Below are 18,120 nucleotides of genomic sequence, written 5' to 3'. Positions count from 1 at the left end.
AAAAATATGTCCAATTAATTATACTGTCATTAATTTCATTTATATAATACAGCATTGGCTCACTGCTTTTGTGGCTCGTGGCTTGCGGCTTGCTGATCGCCAAGCAGCTGCTTGATTCCAGCCTGCCAGTGGGCAGGCAAGTGCCGAGTTAGCTCGTGACAGTTGGCTGACTCCTTTTCCAAAGGTTTAGAGTCATGGTTGGCACAATAAATAAAACAAAATTTATTTGTGACAAATAATCTGCATACTTACTTGATGCGATGCTGACAGCCTAGCACAGTTGCAGTTCTTACCGAAGCTTTACAGCCCGACATTTTTAACTAACCAGTCTTTTTCAAACGTGTCTAACCTAATGACTTTCACTTGTCATTGTTTAAAACAAATCCAAACTTTCGCTTTTGAGGGTCACTGTTGACACAGTTCGATTAAGCGCTGTGATGCCTCATCATCTCATCATCACTGCAGGTCTGCAGCTGATGACAATTTTGTCAAACATTGCACCTTCCATTCCATGGATTAATTATCCAGTTAAATTATGATTCAATTAATATAATTTTAATCTGAGAAAAGTGAAATCTTCACTTAACGGAACATGAAAAAATAGTGTTCATTCCAGTGAAAAAAATAAAATATATGTATATATATATATATATATATATATATATATATATACATGTATTGAGTGTGTCAATCACACGTTGTGAATGTAAATTTCTATATACTAGTCCACCTCCTGTGTTAGTATCCAAGTGCATGGTGACTCAAAGGCTTTTTGTTCACCAGCTTTTATTTAGCCTAAAATAACTTGATCCCAGCCCTATTTTCATTCCTCCTCACGCCTACACACAGCATCAACGCAGCAGTCTGGTACATGTGGCTCTTAATGGAAGGATGGTGGTACAAGATAGGTTGTGGGTTATTCAGCTCCGGTTTAAAGCCTGTTTTTTTTTCCAGACTCATTTCCTGCAAAGTTGCACTCAACGATGACAAGAATAACAATAATTGCATTGCTGCCAACTGTTAGGATTGTGCGTATTTTGTTATGTCAATCACTGAATGCTTGATGCGAATATTTAAGGTCATGTTACTCAAACAGGATGAAAACGTGCAAAAATACTTGGTAGATCCATCTATCCGTCTACTACAGCTTATCCTCACAAGGGTCACGTTTGCTGGAGTCTGTCCCAGCTGTTTTCGGGAGGTAGGCGGGTTACACCCTTAAAAAAACAAATTCACAATTCACCATTCACAATGACAATCACACCTCTGGACGATTTAGTGTCCAACTAAATGTGAGAGGAAATCGGAGTACCCAGCCAAAGCCCACACAGAGAACATGCAAACTCCACACATGAAGGACAGAATGTGACATAATGTGCTAAACAGTCGGCCACAATGCTTGAAACATAATTGCCATATATGTTTGACAACACACCAGGGCAGACAGTGTAGTTCCGCCGGTACACTCATGTAAAGTTGTGCTTACACATGCACAGCGGAAGTTAACAGACAAGTTGTATATAAGATGAACCCAAACAACTTGAGGCTAAACTCGACTGCCACCAGCCTTAATAGATTCCTATCAGTGGTGAGGGACAAAGCAGAGGCACAAGAGCTATTTTTCCATTACAGGTTCCAGAACAGCCTGGGACCACACCGCACCGGCCTCGCTTGACCTGGCTTGGCCTTCATTTCTTTTACATAACAACAGGCGGGTATCGATTGGGGTGAGATCAACAATTTTGCAGTTTGTACTAGGCTGTGGCTCGAAGACGTTTTTATCAAGGTGAAGACCAATGAAATGCTCGCTTACATTTTACAATCCAATACAATACAACTTTATCTATATTGCGCATCCCACAAGAGCTGGAGCTGTAGCAAAGTGCTTTCCATATGGTGTAATATAAATTAGCGGGAAATTAGAGCACAAATTAAAACACATAAGATTTACCATACTATTTTATTCACTGGTACACAGAGTTGGGAGGTTTACTTTAAAAATGTATTCTGTTACAGTTACTAGTTAATTGTTAAAAAAGAAAATGCCTTTCAGTAACGTAATCCACGTACCATATTATTAAAGAAATGTAACTTGAATTTATAACTTGATTTAATTAGAATAAAAACCTCACTCCCCTCCCGCACATTACACACACGCACACACACACCCCTGCACACACACGCACATACACACTCCATAATTATTATATGATGCTGATGGTGATAAGTGACATCACCACAAAATACCAAATTTATTCCTTGTGCCAAATTTTATTGCTAATATGATTTCAATTAGTAAATCTGTGGGTGATTTGAACACATGGTGTGATTTACGTTTGTTGCAGCCAGGTAGCAACTAACTCCGCGGTTGCAGGACACTGCAAGTCCTTGAAAGCTCACACTTTTCTTTGTCAATGTTATTTAAGATAAATCATGTTTTTTTTTCTCTAGCTTTAATGAAATACAGTTACATTTGTTGTAATCTGAATACCTAAAGCCGGTGTTCCATTACTCCCCAAGCCTGATGGCACTTACATGACATTTTAAATATGGTTAAGTATTATTGTACATTATGATATTGCTACATTACATACAGTATTTTGTGGATTTTGCGGAGGCCGACGGCTTCCTTGCTGCTTTGCTTAAGAAATGCGCATTTTAGAAGTACCTCGCAGGAGGTTCTGAAAAGCGTTTCAATTGTAACGACACAGCCCCAAAAAACTGTAATAAAAAAGTGTCCACAAAGAAGCAGGCTGTTTTAGGGTAGAACCGGTACAACTGAAAAGCAGGTAAACAGAAGCTTCTCTGCTGTGGGAGGGAAAATGACACCTACATAAATCAGCAATGTTTGCCCGGATAATTTGGGTGAGCTGGCCTCCATGATCACATTTTCAAACGCCTCAACTTGCCTACTCGATCCCTACTCGTTTACTTAAAGGGACACTTAATTGGGCTGAACACTTCGATAAATGATGTCCATCCATCCATTTTCTGCTGCTTAAATGGGGTCGGGTCGCGGAGGCAGCAGCTTCAGCAGGGAAGCCCAGATTTCCCTTCCCCCAGCCGCATTTCCTAGCTCTTCTGGAGGCATCTCCACGCGTTCCCAGGCCAGCCGGGAGACATAGTCTCTCCAGCGTGTCCTGGGTCGTCCTCAAGGCCTCCTGTCGGTGGGACTTGCCTGGAACAAGAATCTGAAGTGATTTTAAGGCATTTTTGTGATGACTAAAGCGGCAGATTGGCATGCCCCATTTTGGGATGTAGTTTGTTGTTTTTTTTTCCATCTCAATCTTTGTCATGCCAGGGAGCAAGCATTTTAATATGTGTTGTTTCCTGGCTGGCGGCACGGTGGATGACTGGTGAGCACTGTCACGAGCCGTCTGTCGTGGTTGCAGCTAAGTGGGCGTGGTCCGACGACGCTCGTTCCTGGAACTGGCCACGAGCGAGACGCGCTCACGAGCCACGCAGCTGCAACTGATCAAGACTCTGATTATTGACTATTTAAGCCACAGACGCGGTCATACCCGCGTCGGATTATTATCCTGCCTTGCTCATGCTTCTGCTTATGCTTATGCTCATGCTTATGCTCATGCTCATAGTTCTTGTTCTTGTCGTGATTGGTTCCGTGTTTTGCTCTTGCGTGTTTGTTTATTGTTTGATACTACCAGCTACTTCTCGGCTCGCTTTTTGTTATCGTTCGCATTTGGATTTGTCTTAACCCTTTCGTGGTAAGCAATTATTCGTTTTTCGGTTTCCTTGCCTTGCAAGCGCTTTTTGTTATCTCGTGATTTATTTCCTGGTGTGACTGCGTCCACCAGCGTTTTTCGTAACGTCTATTCCGGCAGTTGTAATTATAGAATCCTAATAGTATACGAAATTGATAAGAGAATACTCCCTATAGTGATTTTGTAATTTTGCTTGACGGTCATAATAAATACCTTGTTAACATCTCTTCCTGTGTCAGCGCTTAAGAATCCACCTTCACAAGCACGATGGCCTCACAGTGCAGAAGTCGTGGGTTTGATTTCGGCTGCGGCCTTCCTGTGTGGAGTTTGCATGTTCACCGCGTGCCTTCATGGGTTTCCACTGGGCACTCCGGTTTCCTGTCAAAATGACAACTTCACAGGAAGTTAAAAAATTGCCAGCTTGTTTGAGTTCCTAATCACTGTTCTGTTCAACTTGTATTATACCTTATATTTCTATTGCACACTAACATCAACATAATTCAACCTAAAAAAGAAGTACCTTCAAGCGATAATTTAATGGCGTTGATTAAAACAAACACGAAGCTGGCAGCAGCAGAGTACTTCAAAGTCCATGTGAAGCCCCCACCATAAAAAAAGCCTTTCAACGTCACAATGCGAACGTCTGCACGACAACAGCTTCACAAACACCTTCTTTATGGACTAGAGCCATGAGTGATGCAATAACTAACACAATGGGCCAATAACTCCATCTATTCAGTGGATATTAATATGAATGGAGCTTTATCTCCGTGACACCGGCGTGACTATCTTCCAAAATATTGAGCATTTCTTTCTAATATTTTCCGATGTTCCAGTTTAGATCTGACGAACTCAAATACAGGGCCATGGACCTGAAGATTTCCATTGCTGTTGTCGTAGTCGGGAGCTGACATGTGCAGAGTTCTTGTAATTTCCCCTTCAAGTTTTACATACACAAGTTTTTTTTTTTTTTTCATTTGTTATTATGTCCATAGATTTGTCCCTTTAGAATTCAAAAGAACCACTTTCCTGAATTTGGGCTGTGGTTTATAGTTGTGATGTCATCTGACATATCTTCAATTTTGCAATATATTTTCCATTTCACACCTGTCATCATGTTCAAATCTGCAGGTAATAGAAGCTCTTCTGTATTTGTGTGGAAGGTTTTTAAACTTGGCAATATGACAAGTAACTTGACAAGACACACAGAGTGCCTGTTGCTTCTTCGGACAGAAAGATGTAAGACATGCTTGTGACTGAGTCTTCTTTGAAAATAATCAACATGTATCTTTTTATCAGTTTTTCTTGAGAAGATGGATGTTTTGCATCCAATTGCCTCATTAGTTTTGATGGTTTCATGCTTTCTTGTGCCAATACTTCGCTCCACAAACACTGAGATCGTTCTGCATTTTTATCCTGAATATAAGAAAATCCATATGTTATATAATCTGCCATATCTCCGTTTGGCAGTGATCAATACTTGAAAAGGAATCACAGCTTTTATTCTATCTGTAAAATATTTGAAGCCCATTAGCTTTACAAGGCATCATTGCCACCTACAGTGAACGTGAAGTGAGCATGGTGACCTCACAGTTCTGAGGTTGGGGATTCGAACCTTGGCTTTCCTGTGTGAAGTTTTTATGTTATCTCAGTGTGTGCGGGGGCTTTCTTTGGGTACTCTGGCTTGCTCACACGTTCCCAAAAAAACATGCGTGGCTTTGTCATTGAAGACTCTAATTTCTCCGTAGGCGTGAGCAGGAATTGTTGTGCTCTGCAATTGGCTGGTGACGAGCCTAATGCTCCACCTTACCCGCGAAGCCGAGTGAGGATAAACAGTACAGAAAATGTACGGATGGATGTACTGTGTTGTCTTGATTTACTAGCTGCTGCATGTGTTGTGTGTATTACTTGTTCAAGGACCACAAATATTACATTTCAACAAGGATTTCTTCCAGCATGTTTGCTCACATTAGTTTCCAAAGAGTTTTATTCCGTCAATGTTTATCTGCGTTTGGAGGAGAAAGAAAATACACTTCTCATCTTTGTGTCCTTTTACTCTAATGTCTAACCTTACGAACACAACACTTCAAGTGAATCACTTCTTCTTCAACTTTAAGATGTATTTTTATACATATTGTTGTGAGTCCAATCTCAGTGAACACCCAACCCACAATCATCAATAAAAATCAGTCTCTGATTGTTTTTTTTTTCATAAAGAGAAAATACACAAATTCAGTATCATAAATACAACTTTTAGGCACAATCAATTATCAAATATTTTTTTCAGTTCAGCAGCCAAGTACCATAATCTGTTAGCTGCCAGGATGGCCGAGTGGTCTAAGGCGCCGCGTTCAGGACCCAGTCTCCCCAGGAGGCCTGGGTTCGAATTTCCCCATTGTGGGACTAATAAAGGGGATATTAGTTTACAGCTGTTATTGCAAAAATTAAAACAATTAGTAGTTATGTGTTGCAAAAGACAGAGGGAGTCTGTCCTGGAAATGGTAATGGAAGAAGCCATTTTTGAATTACCAAACCCGTTCTCCACCTTGAGAATTTATGCATATAGGAGTCTAAACTTGTGGGGGAAAAAAGAGGAGGAAATAACCAGACATAGTTCACAATTGAGCTCTGAGTGAAAAAAGAAATAGTATTATGTCAGACACTAATAAATGTAATATATGTGAGTGAGATGGGAAAAGAGAGTGAGTATGGTGTATTTGAGAGCGAATGCTCATCTCAACTGCGCAATGTTGCATCTACCAGTGGAGCTGTCTGACTGTGTTAATCAGTCTTTTCTCGGAGCAAGTAGGACAGAGGAATGCCAAATACATTCTCCACAACCCTGTCATTATTACAAAAGTAAACCAGTGACACACATGTCCATTTGGGGTTGAACTGCCTTGTGCATGCCCGGAGTCACTTGAGTCATAAAGTCGTGTCATTTTAATGAATTCTTAACTGCAATTTTAAATTTGTGTATTAGTTTACTTTTTATACTGAGGTAAAAGTACATGAAATTCAGTGGCGTGCTGTGCATTTCACACCTATGCCTTCAGTGAAGACCCCCTCATCCGTTATGACACCAAAGGTGGAGAAATAATATACAGAAAGACGCTTACCCACTACTGAGTGAGTGTGGGACAACCTAACTTCTCTTGAAAGGTCCATCCTGAATATGGCCTCACAAGTGTATCTGCAATTAAATCCACACTTTTTCCTCTTCCAGCCATTGTGGTTTAAAAATGCAAGAATATTCTTTGGATTATTGAACAGTCCCTAGTTACAACTTTCTGGGGTGTTGATTGCCCTGTCACAAGTGAGTATCCAATCACAAGACGCGTTCATCACCTTCAACGCAAGAAGGCTTTACTGTCATCAACTCATGATCTGATTGGCTGTTGCAACTGTCTATCGACTGTAAAAGCCCCCTTGAGACACAGAACAGACACCCGCACAATTGTATCTGAAGGCCTCGGACGAATAGTGTGTGCTACTGCTATTATGAAATATGCCTGGCAACACAAGCTAGCTGAATTCTGATTGGATTAAAACTCTAACTTGCAAATTTAGCACTAGGATATAATATGACATCAATGTGAAGAATATGATCAGGATTTCTTGATTATGTTAGGCCAGCAGAGAAGGCGTTGAAGGCCTTGACCGCTCACCACTGATGAAATTACACCGTATTTGGTGTATTTTGTGTGAAATGAGTCTAATTAAGTTTGTTTTGTTTTGTTTCTTTTTGCATGTCTAACAAGCAAAATATTTCAAAGTGGTCCACATTCTTAAATAATTCTGTATCCAGCCCACAAAACATTTGGACTACCTGCATTACAGTATACCATTTGCACTTTACCTTGACAGAGTCACACATAAACTTTATTTTAGATGAATGGATGGATGAGAGGGGTATCCATCCTCTTGATTTATCAATCATTCAATCAATGCTTTATTCCACATTTTCTAAACTAATACAATTCATCTAATGCGTGAACAGTTTCTTTTCACTAGGCAGACTAGGTGCGAATACAACTATCTCCCCAACTTGGGCACCTCAGAGAAAGTGGGCATGTGTTTGGGTCTGTTTCGGTGGCTTCCTCAATCTTGTACATATGAGGTCTTTTACATGTAGGGTTGAGGACCCAATCGTTTTTTTGGGATCTAGCGGAGCTGGTGCGTAGAGAGCCAGAATGAGGAGAAATGCTCAGAGTTGGTTAAGTGCCTTGTGACACTCATCTCTCTGTTGTTTGTGTGGCTACTGACTCTCACCATCCCTGCCAGCCGACAACAGGGGCTATCCCTGGGGCACAGCAAATCCGGCTCCATGCATCTCGCTAACACATAACAAAGGAGTTTCCAAAGGCGGCGTCACTGCGTGCTGAAGAAGACTGTACAATATCATCTGCAAATTTGCCTCGTGTGACAACAAGAGAGAGTGAGAAAGGTTCTGGAACACAACTGTGTAACTAGCCGCGTTTGGCATTGTTTGGGGAAAATGGCGTCTCCCGGTGCAGGTGATTAAATGCTTTTAAAATCCATCTGTGTGACTTTTTTCGTTGCAAATGTCCCATTTTATTAAATTAGCAGTACATTAGAACACAAATTAAAACACATATACAGTAGATACCTGAATAACAGCTGAACAGCGACAGTCTCATGTTGAAGGTCATTCTGTAGAGAATCCCCCCTGAGGCTAAGGGAGCCAGTCAAGAGAAGCCAAGATTGGGGTTATGTGCTCCCTCTTCTGAGCGTTAATAGTTAAAAGGCAAGCAGCAGCGTTTTGGACCAGTGCAATAATTTGCAAATCTTTTCCAACCTTGCAAATCTTTTTCAACATATATTCAATGGAATACACTCTAAGAAATTATATTTAATGTTCAAACTGATGAACATTATGATGATGATGATGATCGTTATCATTATTATTATGTTTATTACTAACTACAATAATAATCACAAAAATAATATATATTAAAAGAATTTTCACTTATTTTGAATACTATGCATGTAGCATGTACAAAAAGATGGCACAAGTTGAACAAAAGAATGGCAAAGTTGAGAAATGTAAAAAAAAGAAAGAAAAACACCTGTTTAGAGTGTGCTGTGGTCTGATGAGTCCATATTTCATACTGTTTTTGGAAATCATGGACATTGTGTTTTCCATGCCAAAGAGGAAAAGAGCCAGCTGGATTGTTATCAGTGCAAAGTTTCAAAGATAGTATCTGCTGGTATGGGGGTGTGCTAGTGCCTATGGCATGGGTAAATCTGTGAAGGCAGCATTAATGTTGAACTAAACATGCAGGTTTTGGAGCAACGTATTAGGCCAGACAAGCATTGTCATTTTCAGGGATGCACCTGCTTATTTGCGTGTTCGTACAGTGTGGCTTTGTAGTGAAAAATTGCGGGTACCAGACTGCTCTGCCCGGAGTCCAGACCATTGAAAATGTGTGGCGCATTATGAAGCGTAAAGTAGGACAACAGAGACCCCGCACTGTTGAGTATCTGAAGTTGGATATCAAGAAAGAAAAGGAAAGGATTCCACCAAGAAAGCTTCAACAATTAGTGTCCTCATTTGCCAAATGCTTATTGACTCTTCGTAAAAGAAACTGCAATTTAATACCGAGGTAAAAATCACCCTGTCCCAACTTTTTGGAACCATGTTTTGACATGAAGTATATTGACTTTTTAGTGAATTCAATTTAATATCAATTGAAAAGGGTTTTTCAAATCTTTGTATTCGTAGATTTTGGTTTTCACAACTTCATTGGAGTTGGGGTTTGTAATTAAATGAAATTAAATAATAACAGAGGTGCAGGGTTCGATTACGACCTTGCTGTGTGGAGTTTGTTTGGTCTCACCGTGATCAAATTGCTGCCTTTTAATTGAGTCACTCCCTCACAAAATGACTTACCTGCTTTATGTTTATTTTTTTCAGAGTCTGAAGCTCTCCTCTCAGGGAAAGTCATCCAGAGCCTTTCAGTGAACACGGGCCAGCCTGGCATCTCTCATCCACATCATTCCTGTTTTGCATCCACCCTTCTGTCCCCCACATCATGAAAGGCCTTTCGAGTAGCCGGAGTCACCATCATGTGGTGTCCTATGAGCCATCATATGATCCACTTGGTCAGCATGTTGACCGCAAGCCATACTTGATTAGTCAGATGGACATGCCACTTCCTATTGCTGTGCCACATCCAAATGAGCTGTCCTACTACAATGCTCAGCGTATCTCCTACCCCTCTGACAATAACAGTATTGTCCCATACGGAACTTTTCCTAGACGATGCCATTCCACCTCCTCATCTCACCATCCTGAGGTAAAGGATGAGTGTATGGCCATGGTACCATATGTAGGAGGAGGGGGAGGAGGAGGTGGCGGAGGGTATGGTGGTAAAACACCCACCCGGGTTCCAGCAAACTTTGGAGACCCTTTTGAGCATCAGTCATCATTTCCCAGAGATGGTTACCATACACTACAATACAAACGAGGAATGTTGGCCCAGAGTGGGGGCATCGGGTCCAACACCAACAATGACAGCCCAGGGAGGATTCGCCACCTGGTTCACTCGGTCCAGAAACTGTTCACCAAGTCACATTCACTGGAGGGGCCACACCACACACAGTCTGTCAAGGGGGCCAGTAATGGGAGTGTTAATGGTGGTGTTGGTGGTGGAGGAGGTGGTGGTGGTGGTCCAAGGGCAAGTCCAGAAGGTGACGCTCCACCGATGGGAGTGCGCCAGAGGAAGCGCAGCAAGAGTCGTGAGCGCTGTCGATCAGCAGAGCCCAAACATCGAAGTCACCACCATCATCACCACCAGCTCCACGGCTCAGCATCTGCACCAGGCTCTGGATATTGGAGCTCAGATGATAACCTGGAACGGGAGCTGTGTCTCTACCACCCTCACCACCACCAACCACCACCCTCACCTTCACCCTCCATTTCCCCTTCACCTATAGCAATGACAATGGGTCGCTACCCTGGCAACAACCCTGACAAGTTCCACCAGTCACAACAGTACTTTATGATGGACCCTTATGACACAATCAGTGAGCATGCACACACCCATGCACATCATGGACACTCACACCACCATTCTGCACTCAAAGCCTCCCGGAGCAACAACGATGTGAAGTATGCAGCGCCATCCTCTTGTGTGCCAGTTAGTGGTAGCAGCAATAACATCGGTGGCGGTATCGGTGGAGGAAGTGGTCCCTTGCTGTCTCTGGGTCTTGTGGACGTTCCCGTTGTGAAGAAAGGGGCATGGTCGTCGAGCTTAACGGTGAGCAGGGCCCGAGAGGTCTACACCAACAACAGCAGCCACAACCAACTCAGAGCCAGCGCAGGAGCCGGTAACCTAAACCTAGATAGAGCTCTAGTCAAATCTAAGGGCAGTCAGCAACAGGAGCGCACTTGCCATTTCTTACAGGTAATTAATTCCACCTCGATTCCAATCCACAACCAGTTGATTCACCCCTCCCCCGTTCTGTTGACCGTCCTCCCACCTCGACTTACTCTTCATCATTGACAATGTTTCCTCTGAGCCAGTGGTATTCAATCTAGTGTATTTCTAAAATTACATTTAATACAGAGTGCGAAAACCGAACACTTAACTAAAGCAATCATCTCACTCTGACGTACTGTAGCTCGTAATTTTCTTAAGTTTTTGGGTATTAAAGTGTTTATTTGTTATTCAAGTATAAGTGATCAGACATCGTCTTTCCAGATAGTTTACCATGTGGGATTTGCCAATATCTAAAATATTACAGTGATAATATACAATAAAAATGGTCATAGGTCATTTTAGCCATTAAGCACATTCTGCTTGAGACACTACAACTACTGGGATAACGAGAACACAGAAGAGCTGTTCCAATTTAAAGGGCATCAAGTTCCACCATTCTACAGGCCCATGCAACTGAACAGGGCAAAACCAAGGAATAGAGAAGTACCTGACATATTATGAATGTCATGTCATGTCATTTTCCGTATGTAATTGGTAAACACCATTGCCAGGTTAAGGTACCCCATACATCGTTAAAGAAAATACTGAAACCTTGACCACAATGACACAGACAAACAGAACGTGGTGAAAAGATCAGTTGAAGGAGAGACGACAGAACGTGGCGCAAAGATCAGTTGAAGGAGAGACGTAAAGCACATAAATGCAGTTGGAGCGTTGTAAATCCATATTACTGTGCAGTGTAGAATATCTGATGCACAACGAAAAAATAATAATTATGGTTGCAGCCATTTATAAGGTCATCCATCCACTATCAGCACAGCTACTAATGCTTCTAAGATAAGTCTCGCTACACACCAGAATAAGTAATGAACAAATGAAGACTCACCTGAGGGAACCTTAACTGAATTCTTAGGCAAAGGTTTTAGGTTTGCTGTGGAGATTACCTGTCAGAGTAAAAGTGGAAGATGGTTCCTCAGCCTGTCAGCTGAATTCTCTGCCACCATTTCCACTTGTACGGATTCTGGGAAGCAAAAGTCAGCCTTGGCAGTTTGTAAATATTGACAAGTATGCATCTTTTAAGATGAACAGCATTTAGAGCAACATAAAACAGGTCCTTGGCAGCATTTGCCCCATGACTTCTGTTTTGATTTTAAATTGCTGTTGGTTCCAGCATACAGTAATATATGTATGTGTGTATAGCAATGTATCAAGAGTCCTTGTACACAAAGAAACAAATACTTGACCTCAAATACACGTTTTTTCTCCTCAGAAACTGGGCCAATTAGATTGAATTGGCAAGGGCATGGTTTGATACAGGAGTCGCATAGCCTCTTAGCAAGACTTGGTGTAATTTGCCACTGAATTCAAAAAGAAAAATGTGACAGTAGTGCATTGTGTGGACATCTGTTAACGGACAATATTGTCTCAATATACTGTCTGTCTTAGCCAGGAACATTTTTGTAATGCTTTTTGTTGTTCCTCCTATTCTCTAGCATTTTTAGCAACACACACACCTGGAGACCTTGGCTACAATTGGATCTTTGGTCTTGGTGCAAAACTTAATAAGACATAAGACAGTGTACCTTAGCGTTGCAAAATTATTGAGAGTATTTCGTATAAAAATCAGCATGCACTTTTTTTTCTCGAACTTTGAATAGCTAAATATTGATTCACTTCACCTTCTTGTAAAAATATTGCAACTTTGCGATGCTGTTTCGCTATTTACGCCATCATACATAACGGTGGAGAATTTTAAATGGCGAACAGTTAGTTCCACCAAAGACTGCACCGTATTAAAAGATAGAAGCCAAGAATAATGTCACATGAATCGTTCCTGCTAATGTGAGGATGCAGTTGCCCATTCTATTTCCAGGAACAGTTCTTCGTTGACACTCACATTGTCCACAAGCATTTGAAATGATATAAGGCTCCTCTCAAATTTCAAATAGATAAATTTAATGGATGGCTGAATTAAATTAAATCAAATCAAATACATTTCAATAAATAATAATAAATTATTGTTTTATAGTACTCTGCAGTGAAATATAAATATCACATTGGAGGATGAATGACACATCACAGCGACAAGATGACTAGGAAAAGGAATACGCTCTTCTGGGCCAACGTATGCGCCTTGATTCAAGAGAAATTAAACTTAAAATTCTTAGGAGAACAAACTATGGATCTTAAACATTAAATGGGATTATGTGCATGATATGTTTGGCACAATTTTAGTGTAAAGGCTCTTGCCTAGGGATCCACTTGGATGTTAACCCTTTAGCTTGTGCGTGATTTGAACCACGTCTCTGTGTTCAAAGTTCGCGGTGAGCCATCCTGGCCCTGACTAATTTACACCAACAAAATCTTGAAAATGTAGTCAAAATAAATCTTGGATTATGACTACTATGATACATGGCTAAAGTAGAAATTATGAATAAATTATTGTTCAAAGTTATCCTTTGTGAATTGCATCAGTGGACCTACAATGGATAGTGATTTAAGTCATACATTACATTTGTATAACAAACAATATTTGACTCATTCCGGCATAATATATAGGTCTCACAGATTGCATTTATTTCAATTAAAGACTGTGTTTCCTGCCGTGACTCCAAAATAGACTTCTAAACTTACAAATAACTGTACGCATCTTGTATTTGGAAATCAATAGTGCCTAAAGCTTTTGAGGGAACATTGCAAACCCGTAGCTTCCCCACTGCCACCTTCTCCCTGACTCTCATTCACTTACCCAACTTACATTCAGGCGTTTAATGCACCTCACCCCCTGCCACCCACCTGCACCTCCTTTAGTCCCTCTTGGTTTGGAGAGCCTCTTTATTCCTTTACCTCCTCCTCCTTCTCCTCCTTACACCATTTTAGCTCAATAGAGAAGTAAGTGCAGTCAGTAGCAGCCTTACTCTCTGAATGCTAAGCAATAACATGAACTCATGAAGAACAACATCCTCTCCTCTTTGTAAACATCATTTTTAATTTACTCTCAGTTCTGTCCTACTCTTCAGTCTGTTATCTTGCTTTTTCTTATTGCTGTTGTAATGTATCTGTTCTTGTATTTTTGTACTTGTGATGTGGGGTCTGTTTTGTTGAGCTGATGTTGGGAAGCTGTCGTGTTGTTTGTTGCTTTGCTGGAGTACCGTACCTAGTGTACAGGAGGGTTGGCGCAAACTGTTCTAAGGCGCCATTCAAGGCCGTACAATTTCAAAACAACTTTACTAAGTCCATTTGTTCCTCTCAAGAACAAACATAATTTAATTCGTGATGAAAGAATATCAAAGGTTGGGTTATAAACAGCATTAATTAAGATCTGTCAAGACATGCATAGGTTTATGTGATCAACTCTTATCAGTAAAATGTTTGCTTAAAGGTAATCCATAGATTTAGCTTTGAAAAATGTGACTACATTACCAGAAATTGATAAATCAAATACAAGGAGGTAATGCACTATACAGTACTGTAACTGCAATATTGTTGACATTGAAAACTCCTCCCCAGCAACTGCTCTTTGTTCCTGTGATTGTCTTTGAATATATATCCAGTGGCCTGATGTATTCGCAGGGACAGACCCTGGGCGGGCCTGAAAATACTGAAAATCCACATATAAGTGAAAACCATTGAACTCGAACAATTTAAAAAAAAAAAAAAAAAGATAAACTTTAAACAGGGGTTAATCCCCGCCCCTATAAAACTCCACCCACACCCTCCCCCCAAAAAGAAAGAATTTACCAAAAAATAGTACAGGTGGCGGGTTCCAAAATGCCAATATGCAGGTTTCCACTGTAAGTATATGTGAATTTTCTATAATATATATGATGGTAGACCCGTGGAGGTAAAGCATCAAATAGAGGTGGCTGTGGAGTTTTGGACAATTTTGTTCAATAGAATTATGGAGGGTGAGAAGATGTCTGAGGAGGAAAAGTGTGTTGGTGCCAATTTTTAAGAGCAGGGAGAATGCAGAAAATATAAAGGACATGACATATTTAGTAATTCAATGAAGTTACAGGAACTAGTACTGGTAAGTATTTGGGGGAAGCACTGCCGCAACTCCGCGCACATGCATTGTTTGCCTTGAGAATATTGAGGGAGCAGTACCAAAAAGCTGCGAATGAGCAGGAGTTTTGGGTGGACATGTGACTGCAATCGGGATCAAGTCAGAGCGGGTGGAAGGCGGTCTACAAGTGCCCATGCTCTACATGAGCTTCTTGAACTTTGTGCATGCTAATGTCCTTCTTGGACTCCAGCGAGTCCTTCCGCAATAGACCACACACCTCTCTCCCCACTTAATTTTAAGGGAACGAGCTGAGAGTCGCTTCGATCGGCCGGGAGTCAGCTCACAATGGCGCAAAGATCCACTTCTGTCTGCGCTACCCTTAGAAAATAGCTACAGAAAGAAATCTCCTCCCACAATTAGACTCTTGTTATGAAAATAGGCCCTATATATGCATGAATGAGAGGAGTGAGACTACAAGGATAAGAGAGGGTCAACAGGTGGAGGAAAATGTTAGGTGTCTTTTGTGATAAAAGAGTGAAAGATTTATAAGAAAGTGGTGAGGCAAGCCATGATGTGCATCTTATAGAGAGTGGCACTGAAGAGATGATAAGAGGCAGAACTGGAGGTGGTGGAGATGAATATTTTGAGGTTTGAGAGTGAATCTGATGAAGATGTAGCTGCCAGTCAAGATGTGGTGACTGAGGGAAGACATGAGGGCGTTTGCTGTTTAAAAAGGAGGGCACAGAAGATAGGCAGAGATTGACAAGGATGGCGCGCAGTGGCGACCCCAAACCGGAAGAATAACAATTTGAGATTATGGTGACAGAAGATCAGATTAAAGGCAGAAAAAAAATTGGTTTCTGATCTGCGTCTATGAAAGCAGTGTATAATGTTGTAAGTAAAGTGAACAAATGAGACAGCGGCAAGGCATGCTAAGCCCAAATAAAACGGTTATATTCCAATACTAATTTCTAAATATGTTAAAATTCTAATTTTCTTAGCATATAAAAAGGTTGTTCTTGATGATTTCCTTCCCGTCTTTCTTTGTAAGCCTTTCACTCTACCTCTGTCTCTCTCTCTTTGCCCTTTTGCTAAAAAATACTGACCCTTAACAGTTAATTTTTTATGTTCTACAATATTATGAAAATGCATGTGTTCCAGAAAATGTTTGCAATGATATTGATAAGTTACGAAACAACACACAAAAGGTCACAATGTTTATGTCGTGGTCTGAGTGTCACTCCTTTTAATTGAAAATCTGCTTATTTCCCTGAGCAGTTACGAATCCGTGGTGTCAAATCTACAGGCTCTTTTTATACTGTACAATGTAGCAGCAATAGAGCAGCTGCATTGTGACATGTTATTTGTAGAGAGATACCGCTTCCAGCCATCACAACAGCCAGGGTTGCTAAACATCCTACAGGCTATACAGTACAGTAAAGCAAGACAAACAGTAGATGAGTTGGATCTGTAAATAAACAATTTTAAATATGCAATGTGGAAATTCACATGCCTTGTCAACATTAGAATAAATAAGACATACCGAGTTCTGCTTGTGATCAAACATTAATCAACGTAAGTCAAACATTAGCAACGCAATCCATCAGCAGCTGCATTACAGTGTTCAACTGTTCCTCAGCTTTTGCAGCACAACAAGTACAGGCTGCAGTGGAAGCGAGGACTGTGCGTGGGTGAGAGGCACTGCTGATGCTGCTGCAGCTGGTCCTTTCCCCGCATTCGCTTTTTATAGCCAAACTGCTCATTTGTGTCTCTTTTACGTCACACTCTCGCGCACACACGCACACACGTATCGAAAACAGATCCGTTCATCCTTTTTTCCTCGGTGACTCACGCATAATTAGACAGAGTAGCAGTGAAATTCGCCTGCTGCTTGTCTCTTTTATTATCTGTCAAATTTACACTACCTAGTATGAAGGCCACAAACGCTTTCTTGACACATGCCACTAGCATTACACCCACTGGCACTAATCTTCCAAAAACTGAAGAGCAGTGGTGGTGGGAGTGACTACTACACACATACAAGTGTCTAAAGATCAAACCATAATTATTAATTGTCTCATTGAATAAAATAATTAACATATGCCAGTTCCAGTCTCTCTGTACTCGGTCATACCATTCGTGCACACTCTCTCTCCCTCTCTCTCTGTCTCTTGCTCTCTCTTTCTCTCTTTTTGTCACTCTCTCTCTCTTTCTCTCTCTCTATCTCTCTCTCTCTCTCTATATATATATATATATAAACATATATATATATAAAATATATATATATAATATAAAATATATATATTATATATATATATATATATATATGTATATATATATATACAGCGCGATGTGATGTCAGGAATAAAAAGACGTCTTCTTTTGAAATTAATGTTTCCAATACCGTCTGTTGCTGGGGTTTTAATGACTGTTTTTTCCAGTTATTACAAACTGATTTAATGCTAAATGATGTTAACAAACTACCGTCTCTCCCGCGTGCCATTTTGAATGAGGATGGACTTCGCCTGCCAAAGAGTGAGATTGCTCGCGAAGAATACCTCACTTCACATGCAAAAATTTGATTGCAAGGTTCGTTTTCAATAGGGCTGAGCCATGGGGCAGGGCGGGCTTTCCATACCAACTTTCTTTACTTTCTTTTGAAGAACGTGGGTTTGGCTGGCCAGGTTTGTCGATGATAGCTTTTGGTAAATACAAACAATGCATGTTTTGTCTTTTTTTTAAAACAAAAAAATAAAAAATCCCCAAATTAAACTAAAACTGTTTTGAAAAAACTGAAACTAATAAAAAACTAAAAAAGCCATTCTGAAAACTAATTAAATTCATCCACTTCCTGATCCGCTTTTCCTCACGAGGGTCGCGGACGTGCTGGAGCCCATCCCAACTGTCTTGGGCAGTAGGCAGAGTA

The 18,120-nt window shown here is 40.8% G+C and overlaps 1 protein-coding gene across 4 annotated transcripts in view; it reads left to right on the top strand.

Moving 5' to 3' along the window:
* Positions 1-18,120, top strand: part of dlgap1a (discs, large (Drosophila) homolog-associated protein 1a) — a 94,863-nt gene that overhangs the window by 33,043 nt on the left and 43,700 nt on the right. For 3 of the 4 annotated variants that reach the window (XM_088310589.1, XM_088310588.1, XM_088310591.1), the window contains exon 2: positions 9,661-11,152. In XM_088310589.1, coding sequence (XP_088166715.1) covers positions 9,779-11,152 — 1,374 coding nt within the window. In that variant the 5' untranslated portion in view covers positions 9,661-9,778. The remainder of the gene's footprint in view (positions 1-9,660; positions 11,153-18,120) is intronic. The other variant, XM_088310590.1, reaches the window with a different exon arrangement.

Source organism: Idiotropiscis lumnitzeri, chromosome 12 (genome assembly GCF_059441095.1).
Source record: "Idiotropiscis lumnitzeri isolate Australia: NSW breed Sydney's pygmy pipehorse chromosome 12, RoL_Ilum_1.0, whole genome shotgun sequence".
NCBI lineage: Eukaryota > Metazoa > Chordata > Actinopteri > Syngnathiformes > Syngnathidae > Idiotropiscis > Idiotropiscis lumnitzeri.
This window is presented reverse-complemented; position numbering and strand designations above follow the sequence as displayed.